Here is a 15,644-nt window from a genome sequence, read left to right on the forward strand (position 1 = left end):
AATATTACATCTTAACTAAGCATTAGACTCGAAGAAATGATAAGCAAAGCAAGACTTAAAATAGTGATTTCTAACTTGCAAGTGTCAAAAATATAATGGATAATTTTAATTCGATTTTTTTTTATATCAATTAAAGTACTTCTAGTAGGGTGAGGGTTCAAATTTTAGCACTCGATCACAAGTGAAGGCATGGTGAATGATTTATAAAGAATTGACAATAAATAAATGATTAGGCTGCAGTAGGAATATCAATAGTTCGATTTTGGTTATATTATACGATTAGCATCATACAATTTTTTTGATTATTCAATTGTATAGAATTAAATTAGACTTTTTGAATCATAAAATCATTTCAATTTCTCGTCAGTATTAATACGATTCGGTTAGTTTTCGATAATTAATTTTTATAAAGCCGTATTAAAAGTTACACTATTATTAAGACATCTTTATTTGTTATGTGTAAGATAACAACAAGTTTTAATATTACACATAAATATAAATTAAGAATATTATATGTTTGTGGAATTGCATATATGCTATGCTCAAGCAAGATTTTGAATTGCATGGCAGACGTTGCATTAACGCAAGATGTTCATTCCCAAACCAGACACAACTACTATTATTCTATCTTAGAACAGTTATTGAGTTGCTAATCGAGAATTTGCAGTTCAAAAGTCATAAAATCTAAGGAAACAATGCGTAGAATCATTATATTTTTAGAAAAATATATAGACTTACTATACTTCTGAAATATCACAAAGATATAAAAAGGAAGAAGGAGAGGAAAATATATACCTTTGTAGTTTGCTGCTAAAAATTGCCGGATTAGTTTAGTTTAATTTGTAGTAGATTTGAGTGTTACTTGTAGCCATTTTTATCTGAATTCATCCAAGGTCCAAGGAAAAATTTTAATGCTTCGTTATTTTTAAACTTAATACATATAATATTTTTTATACATAAATAATTATTCAAACTGATCCGATATTTTTTCAATTTCTTAAAAATAAAATCTATCAAAATTATTCAATCGGAAATACAATATAGTGAAGTGCTGTTATAGAGTACATATATTATAACATAACATAAAAATTGGTTCGAGAAAAAAATTAGCTTTTATAGTGAATGACTGTTATATAAGAATATTTTAAAGAAAGATCTGATTGTAGATGCGTATTGAAACCCCTATGATTTTACTAAAAAGAAAATTAATAATCGGCTCATAAAGTTCGGTTTAATTAATTCATTTATATTTAGTTTTAAGAGAACCATTGACTCTACTAGACAATATTTTAAGCACTTCACTCTTTAGGGATCCTAACTAGGGGTGTACAAATGAAACCGACAAACCACACCAATACGATAATTCGAGTCAAACCGAGAAAAAAAAAACCGACTATGGTTTGGTTTGATTGATTTGGTGTTGGAAAAAAAATCCAACGATACTTGGTTTGGTTGGGTTTTAACTAAAAAAAGTCAAACTGAAACCAAACCAACCCGACATTATATGTATAGAAATTTTAATTATATTTAATATATGAAAATATTTATTGTAGTGTAGTTTATAAATATTTCTTGAGTTTTTTCATAATTTTATCTTTTAACGTATTATTTCAAGTTTGTACTTATAATTTTTGGATGCTCCAATAAGTTTTATAGTCCATAAATGTCAGTAACTCAAATAAATTCTAAACCAAAATCAAATCAATACTAATGATAATAAAAGACATTCAATTTAATTGTACAATGAATGAAAATAGCGTTGGATATCTATTTTTTAGTTTTTTCATTATTTAGATAAAATGCATGACTTATTTTTCTTTTAGTATTTAGTCATGTAAATAATAGTATTTATTAGTCGTACTTATTTTAGCAACTTATTAGTAATTTTAAATTATGTTTGTTTTCATTATGACTTATTAATAATATTTATTTTATGTGATTTTCTCATCTTTATTAATGCGATGAATCATCTCATATTTATGTTATTTTATTAAAAAATATCTTAAATAGTTATGTCTTATTAGGATTAAAGAAATATTTGGAGCACAAATTCTATGTTTTGTGTAATGAAGACTTTTTGAAAAAATATCCGAAACAACCCGAAAACTCGAAAAACCTGAGAAAATTGAGATTTAAAACCCCGACTTTTATTGATTTGGTTTGGTCTTTAGATTTAATAACCCGATTAATTAATTTAGTTTGGTAATTAGAAATTAGAACCAACCCGACATATGTACACCCATAATCCAAACTTCGTGCTTTTGTTTTTCATTTAAAAGTATTTTGAGAGTTCTGTCTGCATTTTCCCTTATTAACCTTTTCCCTTCGTTTATCTTTTGTCCTACTATTTTAATTTTTTACAATTCTGATTTTGGCCATTCTTTGCTGGGCCTCCCACATAGTATTTGAAACGTCATTGGGCCTAGGAGCCCACTAAGTAAGCCCATTAGGGTAACACTCACAGTAGGGTTTCTCATCTGTTTAAATCGCGGCTTTGTGTCACTTCTTCACACTTTGCCCCCTTGAAGAGCTCTCCCCTATCTCAGGTATGACACTTATCCCTTCTTTTCTCATGTTAATTAATTCTACAAAATTTGTGGGTCTGTTCATCAGTTTAACTTCTGTAAATTCTCTCATAAAAATGGTTTATTTTTGAACGTGTTTCATTTTGGGTATACAGAATTCTTGCCTTTTTGGATATAAACAAATCTAATTCTTATGGGTTTAGAAAAATGTGTTCTTGGTAATTGGTATCACTTTTTTTCTGTGATAAATGTGAATAATTATAGAAGCAGAATATTGTAATTTTGTAGACCGTAATTGATGATTGTTCTTTTATAACCAGAAAGGTTGTATTTGTTGTGAAATTTTTTGTTCTTGCTAATGTAATTGGATAATTTTTATTTTATAAATGTGCGTTTTTTGTAGAAGCTGAATCGTGTAAGATAGAAAAAATTGACTGATGTTTGTTTTGTCAAACCCAGAAAGGTATTAACTTTATTTAATGCTGGTTTGGTTTTGTGGGTTAAAAAAGGTTGTTAAAGCTTGATCTGAGTATTCAGAAACACCAGCCAAGATGCAGAATGAAGAGGGACAAAACGTGGATCTTTACATCCCCAGGAAATGGTATGGCCTAATTCTTGGCTTTTTTTGGTTTCACATCGATTTTACTTTGTGTTTGTATGTCTGAATGTTGTAATTATAGCTAACATGTGCCCCAATTGCAGCTCTGCTACCAACAGGGTGATCACTTCAAAGGATCATGCTTCTGTTCAACTTAATGTTGGCCATTTGGATGATAAGGGCTTGTATATCCCTGGCAGTTTCACCACTTTTGCTCTTTGTGGTTTCATCCGTGCTCAGGTATTCTTTCCTTTGATAGTACCTTTTTAACATTTTGCTAGTGAAGTTGATGGCTGTTGTTTGTTTTCCCATGACATCTTAGAGGTTTTAGTTTTAGTAATTCATTTGATGAACTTGTACAATAGGGATATTGCGTAGATTGTTAATTTTTGGAGGTTTGATGTAAATCTATACCTTGTAAGTGATACCATTGTGGCGAATCATCAGTAAATATTTTGAGTTGCCTAGAAAAGGTCAAATGCATCTTCCATGCAAATTAATATGGGGGGAGTTGGTCAAATGCATCTTCCAGTTAACTCTGTGTTTTTAAATAAGTTCAATTTTGCTCTTTTCATCTTCGTAGGGTGATGCTGACAGCGCACTGGATCGCCTCTGGCAGAAGAAGAAAGTTGAAGCTAGGCAACAGTAGAAAAATAGATTTGCATATTGAGATTATTATCTTATGGAGGATGTTGGATAACTATTTGCATTTCATCTCAGTTTGACTGTTTTCCCTGCTACATATGGGATAGGTGTTCATCTTTGGATATTTCACTTGCCTACATGATTTTGATCTCCTTTTCTGTTCAAGTTTTAAAATGACTGCTTAGATGGCCGTACTCCTTTTGCTGAATTTTATTTGTCAATTGCGGAGAGGGGTGAGTGTTAATGTTAGTTCAAAATCTAATGTGAGAATGTTCGATCAAGTTGCTTCCAAAACTTTTTATCCCATATACTGCCTATTCTGAGGATGGAAGCTGGATCTTGAACTATGAGCAAATGATTTTCTGTTCGCTTATATCATTTTAATAGAATAGAGTTGACTTTACAAATATTTCTTGTGCTTTATTTACAGTTTTTGCTATTTATTTTTTACTGATCTCCTATGGAAAGGGATCATATAAATGGAAAAAGAAACATTTTAAATTCATCAAATAAGTGCCCTTTTTTTCTCTCCTTTCTGGTCAGTCATCACACATTCAAACATATGTAGGCCATTAATTTCTACAGGTGTGTTGGTTTAATATGTTTACTCTATCTCTTGGGTACTTCTCTATATTGTAGTTACAGAGAAGTATACCACATTACAATTTTGGACACCACATTTCCACCGACAAGGTGGAGGTCAAATTGCAGATATGATGGTCTCTTTACCCGCCCTAATATACTGCATTACCTTAGTTTTTGTTGGACTAAAATGATCCGAAGATATTCTTAACATGGTATGATATTGTCGCTTTGGACCATGCTCAGGTTTAGTCTTTCTTTCAGTCGGTTTCAGATTTCTCAAATCCAGACAAAGAGGGAAGTGATTAAATTTTTTACTGGTGGGGGACATAATGTTAAGCCTTCAGATTGGCATAGTGTAATGCACAAGGATATAGTAGCTCGCTGTGGTATAATGCCACAAGCACCAAGCAGTAGCACTTGATAACTGTAAGCAAAGATTTCGTAAAGTCAGCAGATTGATATGAAAAGGATATTGGGGTTCGCTCCTTAAGCAGTAGTACTAGATAACAGTTAGGATATTGTGTTTCACTGCCGGACACTTGGCTTATACTATACTGTTGCCTTGTGTATTACTCCTACGTATCATCAAGAATGCATTTGAGGCAGGATTGAAGTTCATCTTTTGATTAAAAGAAAGCTAAAACTGGTCTGTTGATATATCTATGTACATTTTTTTATATACTTCATTCATACAGTGAATTTTGATGCGCTCATGTTCATATAAACCCATTAACATGTTTCAACAAGAAGAAACTACAATGAACATCACAAGCAAAGGCTATGGTGGGCGATGGATGAGATCCTTTTACTCTTAACAAGAGTTCTCAGGGCAGGCGTGGAGCTAGAAGCCCGTCTACGAGTTTGGCCGAACTAGTAGCTATTGCTCACAATGTATTTGTGTTAAGAAATCTATTAAATATGTATAAATATTAAATTTTGAATTCAGTTATTAGCATTTGAAGCTAAAATTCAGAAACCATAAAGTTAAAATCCTGGTTCCGCCTCTAGTACTCTCCGTTCTGGCCTGGAAATGGAAAACCTGTCTGTATGAAGCACTTTACTCTCCTATGTGAGCTACCTGACTCGAGTCCAGATTAGTCGGGCTAATGGGCTATGGGTACTGGATGGTTAAATGGACAAAAATAGAACTACAATGAACATCACATAGAGCTGCTCGACATCTGATCCGCTGCAGCTGCAAGATTTGGTATGCTTTCAGGCAGGGAAAGTCCATGAACTTGTGCAGATGGTATTTAGCATATAGTTGGTTCGCAGCTGTGATATCTTCTCTTTCCACTGTGGTCTCCATATATGAACAAAAATGAACCCAATGAGCAATCAATCAATCAACTATACTTCAATGTCAATAGTTAGGGTAGGCTGTATAAATCATCTTTGTCCATTCCGTTCCGATTGTATCAAATATTCAGATAATACATCATAGTTAAATTATTTTTATATTGATGTTTAACTTGCCGCAACTCTCCTCCTTTTTATGGTTCAGGAACAGGTTTATGCTTTCATGTGGAAAGTTCATAAACGATGAACGAATTACGAATGCCTTAATTAAGATAAGCCTCAAGAGTAGTAGTTGTTAGGCTCTTACCGGTAGTTGTTAGGCTCTTACCAGATAGATGGACCTAAAAAAACAAGAATCTCTATTACGAGGCATTTGATGATTCGCTGTATGTGCTTACTCAATAAGTTGCATGTTCGGGTTTTTCAGTTACTAACAACAACATACCCAATATTATTCTACACTGTGGGGTCTGGGGAGGGTAGTGTGTACGCACACCTTATCCCTACCTTGTGAGGATAGGGATGTTGTTTCCAATAGACATTCGGCTCAGGAAAGCATAAACACCACATTAATGAAAATATAGACAAGAGACAGTACCAAAAACCATATAAAAGTAGAATAAAAACAACAAAATAGTAAGGTGATCAACAATGAAAGAAAACAACGTTAGTCATAAAAACCTACTACCAGCAGAAAGCGAGACTGCGTGCCAATACTACTGTTATAAATACTCTAGACTACCTACTCTACTACCCTAATCCTCGATCTCCATACCTTCCTATCAAGGGTCATGTCCTAGGTCAGGGGTTATGTCCTCGGTTAGCTGAAGTTGCACCATGTCTTGCCTAATCACCTCTCCCCACCTCTTCTTTTGCCTACCTCTACTTCTCCGTAGGCCCTCTACTGTCAACCTCTCATACCTCCTCACATGAGCGTTTGTGCTCCTCCTCCTCACATGGCCAAACCACCTAAGCCGCGCTTACCGCATCTTGTCCTCAATAGGGGCCACACCCACCTTGTCGCGAATAACCTCATCTATGATCCTATCTAATCTGGTGTGTTCGCACATCCATCTCAACATCCTCATCTCTGCTACCTTCATCTTCTGGACAAGAGCGATCTTGACTGGCCAACACTCAGCCCCATACAACATCATTGGTCTGACCACCACTCTGTAGAACTTACCATTAAGTTTCGGTGGCACTTTCTTGTCACACAAAACACCGAAAACGAGTCTCCATTTCATCCATCCCGCCCTGTGTGATATCTTCATCGATCTCCCCGTCCCCTGAATAATAGATCCAAGGTACTTAAAAATTTCCGCTCCAGCCTCACCTCCGCTTCCCCTCCTTGAGTCTTGCCACTGAACTTACACTCCAAGTATTCTGTCTTGGTCCTGCTCAACTTGAAACCTTGCAGAAGACTAGTGTGGATGGAAAAATAACTGCCTATAAGATGCCAATAAGAGTACTGATGAGATTTGATTTCTGTATAAAAGGTTATGCTTACCAAGTTAAAGATAAGCATCGAGAAAATGTGATATCCGGGACATGGAACAAAAATGGAAATAGAGAATCTCATCACATTTAACATCAGGATGCCAATAGAGGCAAGCGCAGGGTTCTCTCGCTCTACTTTACTGGTTCCGTGCCTCTAATGCAAAAAACAGTTGTTAGAAAATAATTTTGTGGTTCGTACTGTTACTATAGGAGAAGAAAGGATTCCAGCTCAATACCTTAGATATGGAACAAAAGAATAAGGAGTAAGGTAACAGACATGAAAGCAATGTCTATTGTCCATCCCCTTACTTTCCATTGAAAAGAATGTGATGTTACTGGTTAAAAAGCACTGGTGTGACTTATAGCCAATATAGCTATCCCCTGTAGTGGTGGCCCTCATATCTTGCAAACCAAGTGGGATAATTTCTTTCTTTGATGTTTTAAAACTGTACAAGAAAGTTAAGATTTGATCCATCCTTTCGAAGGTGAAATTTGTTAGCCGAGGTCTATCGGAAACAACCTCTCTACCTCTATGAGCAAGGGCGGCTCAACAGATCTCGGAGCTTAAGGCGAAACCATTTTCGGAGGCCCTTAAATTTATTTTATAAAATATTTACACTAACAATAAAATTTGCCTTTTAAATAACAAATAAATCATTTAAGACAAAAAGTGAATTTCAAAAAACAATTTAGGAAAAAGAGCACAAAAAATAAAGCGGTGAACTATCGAATATTGAGGTCCAGAACTCAAAGTGAAAATTTTGATTCGGCTATCATTACAAACAAGAAAAAAAATAAAAATAAACGTACATAACGTAATAACTTAAGTTTTGAGTATTGACGGTGTAAAAAATATTTACTCCGTCTTATCAATTTAAATAGTGATTATAGTTTATTCTATTAAGTAGCACTTATGGGTGAATATCTAAAATAAATTATAAATAACCTAATATAATATGTCGAATTACACTAAAAGAAAATTGGTGGATGAATGCTTTTGTGTTCATGTTGTTTCAGAGAACATTATAAAAGAAATTTATTATGGTGTCAATATATATAACTTAATTCCTATATATAAAAGATAAAATTAAAATTGAAGAGTGAAGCAACAACAACAACAACAACCCAATATAATCTCACTAGTGGGGTCTGGTGAGGGTAATTTGTACGCAGACCTTACACCTACCATGGAGTAGAGAGCTTGTTTCCGATAGACCCTCAGCTCTCTCCCTCCAAAAACTCTCCACCTTGCTCTTGGGGTGACTCGAACTCACAACCTCTTGGTTGGAAGTGGAGGGTGCTCACCACTGGAGCAATCCACTTTTGTCAAATATACTAATTAATGGGGGAAGAAAATTATCATAATTTATAAATTTATTGTATAAAATAACCTCAATCAAGTAACAAAAAATATACTGTAACACTTTTCTTTATTCTAATTATTTATATAAATTATATAATATATAATAATAACAATAATAATAATAATTTAAAATAAATTTGGGTCCTTCAAAATTTGGGGGCCTAAGGCAATGACCTCACTGCCCAAAGCCTCAGAGCCGCCCTTGTCTATGAGGTAAGGGTAAGGTGTGCGTACACACTACCCTCCCCAAACCTTACTTATGAGATTACATTGGGTTTTTTGTTGTTGTAGTTCCGGTCCTTCCGGATCTTACACCCTCTTTGTCAAAGGGTGTATAATACAAGATAATTATATTATGGAATCACACTCTCGTTAATCTTGATTTGCTTCCTGAGCTAGTTTTAACAAGTTTGTAGTAGAGCTATCGCGAGTAAAGCTCATGCTAACTAATTTCTTTAACAATGTCGACAACAATGTCATTTGAGGCGAGATTTTATTCAGCCAATTGGTTACTTAAAAACTATTTTCTTCTTTTCCCTCAATGAGTTTGTATGGCAAGGAAAATACCTGGTCCCATATCAGGTAGTATGCTCTGCTACCTAAAGAATTTTGAAATAGGGAATAGTAGTAGTAGTATTCTTATATGAATAAGATGAATTATTCTCTGTCCCCATGTTGTATTCTGAAGATGCTTGAATACAAGTTTCTAAAAGAAGCATTAGATGCCACAAACACTAAACAGTTAGGCTCCAAGTGTGAAAAAAATGAATTAGATGACAATGCTGCAGTAAGGGGAATCATTTCTATTTGACCCCCATCCACAAGATGCTCACCACACTACTTTTTATATACTAAAATGGAAACTTTGCCTACCATAGTGGGTTGACTCACATGTTAAATGTTCTAAACACAATTTAATTATACACCAAGAAAAAGTAAAATGGAACATATATATTCTTAATATGCTTAGGAGTGGAGATGCAAAAGTTGATCCCTTAGCTCATTGGCACCGGTGAATTTGTTAATCCGGAAACTAAGTCAAAAGGAAGGAAATAGTAAAGGAAAATGATAGAGTATATGATGTTAAACAAAATGTCAACTTTTTTTGTAGATTAAAAGCATTGATGTGATTGCAGGAATTAATCCCTCCTCTGTATACACTTTTCACTCCACTAAAGTTTATGTGAAACTTTAAATGTCTATCTCAGCTTCATGTTTAAAAACACATGATAATTCAAGGAAGAGGCAGTTCAGGAGAAGTAAGTCATTGAAAGGGAAAAGGCTCAGATGAAGAGCTATGTGGAATGGTACCCTATTTTTATTATGTTGGCAATTGATTTTGCTTTTGCCATTAGTAATATACTTCTCAAGAAGATTATATTGGATGGAATGAGCCATTTGGTTTTCATCACTTATCGACAGTCCATTTCGACCATATTCTTAGCCCCAATTGCCTTCTTTCTGGAAAGGTATGAAGATTGTTTCCTAGTTCTTAGAAAAATTTCCATATCCAATATATAAAAACTTTTTGTCTCCTTTGAAAATGCAACTTATTAATTTCTTCTTGCAGGAATACTAGACCAAAACTCACCCCTCAAATCTTGTGTAACCTTTTCTTGAGTGCCATTGTTGGGTAAGTTAGAATGATCTCTATAATTTTCCCTATATTCTTCTAAGTTTACTGGCTCATTTGCATGGCTATGTTTTCTTGCTAAACATTTTTGACCATATGTTACATCTTTTTTTGTAGGGCATCTCTTACGCAATACTTATTCCTTCTTGGAATAGAATACACATCTGCAACTTTCTCATGTGCCTTTGTCAACATGGTTCCTGTGATCACATTCCTTATGGCATTACCTTTTCGGTCTGAAAGCTCAGTTTGCTTATTTCAATGAAAAAAATAGCTTTAGACTATCCTATTTTCTTAACATTGTAACTCCATTTATGCAGGTTAGAGACTATCAACATCAAACACGGAAGTGGAATAGCCAAATTGATTGGTACACTAATATGCGTTGGAGGTGCCTTCATACTGACTTTTTACAAAGGCATCCCTTTGATTCATTTTTCAGACCTACAATATGTACCTCCATCCTCGGATGCAGCTATTAGTTCCTCGAAAATAAAGGAAAGATGGATCCTTGGTTCTTTGGCGTTGTTTGCTGGGACGTTTTTGTGGTCGTCGTGGTTCCTTCTTCAATCCTTTATTGGAAATCAATATCCATGCAAGTACTCTAGCACTGTTATCATGACCTTCTTTAGTGCCATACAATCGGCTATCTTAACTTTGTCTATTGATAGAAGACTATCCATTTGGATTCCAAAGGAAAAGATCGATATGTTGACTATCATCTATACTGTAAGTACTCTCTATGCTGGTTTTTTTCTTCCCAAGTACGAGTAGCAGATATAGATATTTTCCTTTAGTTTGTTAAAGAAACATACTGAGACAAAAAGTAGTAAACTCCCTTCTATGTTGTTTAACGATGAACATAGTCGTGGCGTGGCCTCTAAACACAAGATGGAAACTTAATTATTTTAGCTTAAAACTTCCCAAGTTAACAAAAGATACTTCTCCAGGGGTTAATAGGTTCAGGAATGTGCTATGTGGGAATGTCATGGTGTGTGAAGAAGAGGGGTCCGGTCTTCACTGCAGCATTCAGTCCTCTTGTCCAAATTATGGCAGCCATGTTCGACGTTCCCATTCTACACGAACAACTCCATCTTGGAAGGTGATTTCAACAGTTTAAAGCTTCTAAATTCTTTTTTAACCATTTTCCAAATATTCACCTTAGCACTGACTAACTAATTCCTTCATAAACGATCATGATCAGTGTAATTGGATCAGCTATTGTAATTGCCGGTCTATACTTTTTGCTTTGGGGCAAGAACAGAGAAATGCAAAAAGTTGTCCATGAAACTGAAGAGAAAAAGGACAAGGAGCTAACCTTTAAAGATTTAGAGACCAATTCTGAATCCAGGCTACCTTAATGTCAACTATCTCTAGAAGTATTTCAATATGTATTCCTTATGAACAGAGTTTTCATCGTTAATTTTAGATTTTTCAATAAAAATTTAACTGTCAACTGCAAAAATCAAGTGTATACTCAAATTGGCTGCAGATAAGGTATTATGCATTTATGCTACCAAAGGAAAATGAGAAGTAGCATAGCAGAAAGATCTGAAAAGATGTTATGATTATTAAAGTAATACAAATGCAACATTTTCCTTTCTGATATATCATAAGCATATTGAACCTCATAACAAGCATCACTTACTATAGGTCTTAAGCCGAATGGTAAACACAGTAAACTTCCCACCCCCCCAATGTTCTTGTCCGAAATCCCAAAGAGACAAGACAAGTTGAAAAGAGAAGGAAACACAAAGAACTAAAGAAGCAGGACTCAACTAAGCTCTGGTACTTATTCATATAGAGTAAAGGTCTGAATTTTTTTAGAGTTTCTTGACCATTGAGCTTATCTTGATTGTTGTACAAGCCTATTCTGAGTGTTGGGAATGGTGGTAATGTTTGGAGCTTCCCCTTTCCTTCTTTTTTCCTTGTCCTTTTGGTGTTGGGGTTTCTTGATCCACATAATCAGAGATGTCCAAATGAACACCAGGGTCATTAGTACAATAGCTACCACCCAACATGATTGAATTGTTGATGGACTGGAAATTGCTATTCACATATGTTTTTAAGGCCTCATTTTCCCCTGGTGAAACGCCCTCAAGGCCAGGTTTCTCATCCATCTCACCGCGCATGCTGGCTCCAACATTGGTTCCGGCTAAAGTGATGATTCTTGTGCCATGATCATCTTCATCATCGCCTTGAAGATTCTGGCCCGAGTCTCCTGATGCTGCCTTGTGCACGCGTTGGAGGCTGGTTAATCGTTTCGTTAGAGTAGAGATCATGTCCTTGATATCATTGTCTGCTTGCTTTTGCTTCTCCCTGTCAACAAAATTAGAGTCAGCCATAATCAAGAAGGGAAAATGTATAAGATTTTTGTATTTAATGGATACAATATGAAGTTTGGCTTGGTTTTAAAGAGGAGGAGGACAGTTGTGTTTGATTAAAGTTGAGGGACAGAAGCAAAATGCTTTCCCTACTTAGCAATGCAAGAATTTCATTCAAATATTCTCAAAATGGAAAAATCAAGAAAAGCATTGCTTGTTGAAGGGTTTTATCATCTTCTTCATGATTACATTTTATTGTCTTGTGTCTTTCAAGTTTTTCTTTAAACTTAAATAGATGCAAGGCAAAGTTAAAAAGACAAAAAAGGCTATCTAATTTGATTCTGGTTTCCCTTCAGCATGATTCATTTACATTCTAAGAGGAATGTACAGTTGTTTTTTAGTGATTTTTATTTTTTATTTTTAAGGTAAGGGGGTTGCGAGACAAGAAGAGAAAGTTCAACAATAAATAAATGAATTTATCTAGTTAAGACATTCTTGATTGATTGCATTTTATCCCATTGAGGCATTCTTCATTGTTCTTGGCACCTGGCTTTCTATAATTAGTTTTTAATGACTTGAATTTTGGCTTGTAAAGAAAGAAGCTTTTTAATTAGATTTAGATAACTCGAACTCAAAAGGGAAAAAGATACTATATAATTGCTCTTAAAATAATAGCCGAAAAAATATACTTCATATATTATATTTGCAACGATCGCTTAGTCCTTTTTATAAGGCATAGTTGGGCGTGATCAAAGGCTATTGAACAACTCGAAATATTGAGCCTATAATTAGGGGTGACAAGGAGAATCCAAATCTAAATCTAAGAAGAGTGAAAAATTGGATTATGACTTCTTTTGTGTGGACTAGATTGGAAGGGATTTTGAGTTGAGCAAAAGATAACTATTTATATCTGATAGCCACAAAAGTGTATAAATTTGTATAGTATTATTTATTAATAACATACATAAATATACTTAGATTTGGATTCTCCTTGTCACCCCTAATTATAGGCTCAATATTTCGAGTTGTTCAATAGCCTTTGATCACGCCCAACTATGCCTTATAAAAAGGACTAAGCGATCGTTGCAAATATAATCCGGTTTACAAGTCCGAAGTCGAATCCCACATGGAATTAACGTACCAATCACAACTTTTAGTTCAGCAAGAATCCAAATAATCAACTTCCAACAAGATTGAATAATGACTTGAGTGTTTACTAACTAATAACAAGGTAATTAAAACTATAATTCATTTACTAACAAAGCAACTGTTGTAGACAAGATTAGGAAGATCTAGAATTACGACTTCCCCTCTTATCGGAATCCTCCCTACTGTGTTGCTACAAATTCGCCTAAATACTCTCTACCGATTATGAGCACTTTAGGTGTCGTACTTCTCTTTCGAGTAAATACAATAATTTACTAAACGTATTCTTCCGAATTACGCTAGCTAGCACTATTTTACCGCTCACTACACTCGTACCAAGATTTCGTTATTCCTAAACCCACCTTTAAACCCTCCGTATTGATCCCTCATATACATTAGGAGTAATATTATTTAACAATTACCTAAACATGTACCCTTTTCTAAGTAATACATATTAAATAGGCGCAGCCGATTGATGGCCCTTCAATCAACCCCAATAATCACGTAGTTGAACAAGTAGAGAGAAAATCCAATGGCAAATTTATATCAAACACAACAAAGATTCATCCTCCAAGAGGTTCCATCAAACCCTAGAACAAAGAGTTTAGCTACTCATAATTATTTTCACAATCACATTATAAGAATTCATCATCAATGATAAACAAGGGAGAAAGAAAGATAAAACTCGTTTCCGAATCTTCCGTCTCGCTCCTTGCCTGTTCTTGCCTTCCAAGTTCTTCTAAAAACAGAGATACCCTATTTTTGGGTGAGCTGGGTTTCATATAGGTCAAGGTTGGTCGCCTTTGGAATTACAAATTTAGCCTTGGAATATTTTTTTTCTCGAAAGCACGTGTGCGGCCGCGCACCTGGGCAAGTGGCCGCGCACTTTGGCCAGTTTCTGCCTGACATGCGCGGCTCAATGCGCGGCCGCGCATCGACTGTGCACTGGCCAATTTCCTGCAGTCTTCTTCGTTCTTCTTTTTAAGCGCGCTAAACTCCTTCGATCCTCTAATGGGTTCCCAATTTATTCCATAAGCTTTTAATTGTCCTTCAATGCTCCATATTAGCTCCAAAACGCTCTTTAATGTCATCATAGCCCGGAATTGCTCCTGCAAAGCATAAAGTTCTCAATCAGAGCAATTTATTATCATTTAACGCTCAAACATCAATAAAGTGAAACTAGTTTAGAGTGCAAATAGTGGTTAAACTATATAATTATAGCCTACTATCAATACCCCACACTTAAACCATTGCTCGTCCTCGAGCAATCAAACCACACTCTACAGAGGCATAACTTCACTAAGCGACTTTCCTAACTCCTCACACCATGAATATTTTACATAGATTGAGCACAGTAGTGTAACATCTTCATCTCAAGAGTTGACTCACAAGAACCACGCATTATTCCCAATTTACTCACTTACTCTAACGCAGAGGTCAAGAATTACCTTTCCTTCATGAATCAAGTGCCTGCTCACAACAAAAGAGACTCGTTCCACAATTAATCAAATTCACGAACAATGAGGAACTTCAAAATAGACAGAATTCACTCACTCTCAGAAACGATATTCTTGTGCTACAAAATATGCTCCATAGGCTTGCCCGTAGTGTACTACTATACTAATCGAGTTCATTCAGTCAAAGATCAAGTAGGGCTTTTAACTGATTTTAATGTAGGCTGCGGGACGGGTATGATACATTTGTATAAAAGAGTGACTCAACCTCCCTAAGTACTTTAATACATACACTTTAGCAGTCAGAACCCCACACTTATGTCAAACCATACTCCACCTTCAAATTATTATACATTAACTCCCCATTATTTAAGCACACTTACATCAGAGTCACCACTTATCAACGACTATATATATCTTTTTTTTTTGAAATTCAAGTGACTCTTACTTTTTCAAAATACTGCACCTTTCTCTTTATTTCATTAGTTTCACTCAAAAGCCAAACCAACCACCCCACACTTTAACTTTTACAAATTTCATAACTATTCAAGTGCTTATGCGAGGTTAAAGGG

General features: G+C 35.0%; 3 protein-coding genes across 3 annotated transcripts; 2 read left to right on the forward strand and 1 right to left on the reverse strand.

Moving 5' to 3' along the window:
* The first annotated feature begins 2,449 nt into the window (after positions 1 to 2,449).
* On the forward strand, positions 2,450 to 3,942 carry LOC107800934 (small ribosomal subunit protein eS21). The gene is made up of 4 exons (XM_016624208.2): positions 2,450 to 2,546; positions 3,035 to 3,126; positions 3,228 to 3,363; positions 3,707 to 3,942. Exons 2-4 carry the CDS (start codon positions 3,077 to 3,079, stop codon positions 3,770 to 3,772), a joined length of 252 nt encoding a protein of 83 aa, XP_016479694.1. The 5' UTR covers positions 2,450 to 2,546; positions 3,035 to 3,076; the 3' UTR covers positions 3,773 to 3,942.
* A 5,571-nt stretch (positions 3,943 to 9,513) lies between these two features.
* LOC107800942 (WAT1-related protein At3g30340-like) lies at positions 9,514 to 12,601 on the forward strand. Its single transcript, XM_016624216.2, has 6 exons — positions 9,514 to 9,984; positions 10,086 to 10,148; positions 10,266 to 10,382; positions 10,469 to 10,877; positions 11,099 to 11,250; positions 11,353 to 12,601. Exons 1-6 carry the CDS (start codon positions 9,803 to 9,805, stop codon positions 11,507 to 11,509), a joined length of 1,080 nt encoding a protein of 359 aa, XP_016479702.1. The 5' UTR covers positions 9,514 to 9,802; the 3' UTR covers positions 11,510 to 12,601.
* LOC107800952 (uncharacterized) lies at positions 12,017 to 12,493 on the reverse strand. Its single transcript, XM_016624225.2, has one exon. The coding sequence runs from the start codon at positions 12,491 to 12,493 to the stop codon at positions 12,017 to 12,019; it is 477 nt and encodes a 158-aa protein (XP_016479711.1).
* Positions 12,602 to 15,644: the final 3,043 nt, after the last annotated feature.

The sequence above is a fragment of the Nicotiana tabacum genome, chromosome 14, assembly GCF_000715075.1.
Source record: "Nicotiana tabacum cultivar K326 chromosome 14, ASM71507v2, whole genome shotgun sequence".
In the NCBI taxonomy this organism is placed as follows: domain Eukaryota; kingdom Viridiplantae; phylum Streptophyta; class Magnoliopsida; order Solanales; family Solanaceae; genus Nicotiana; species Nicotiana tabacum.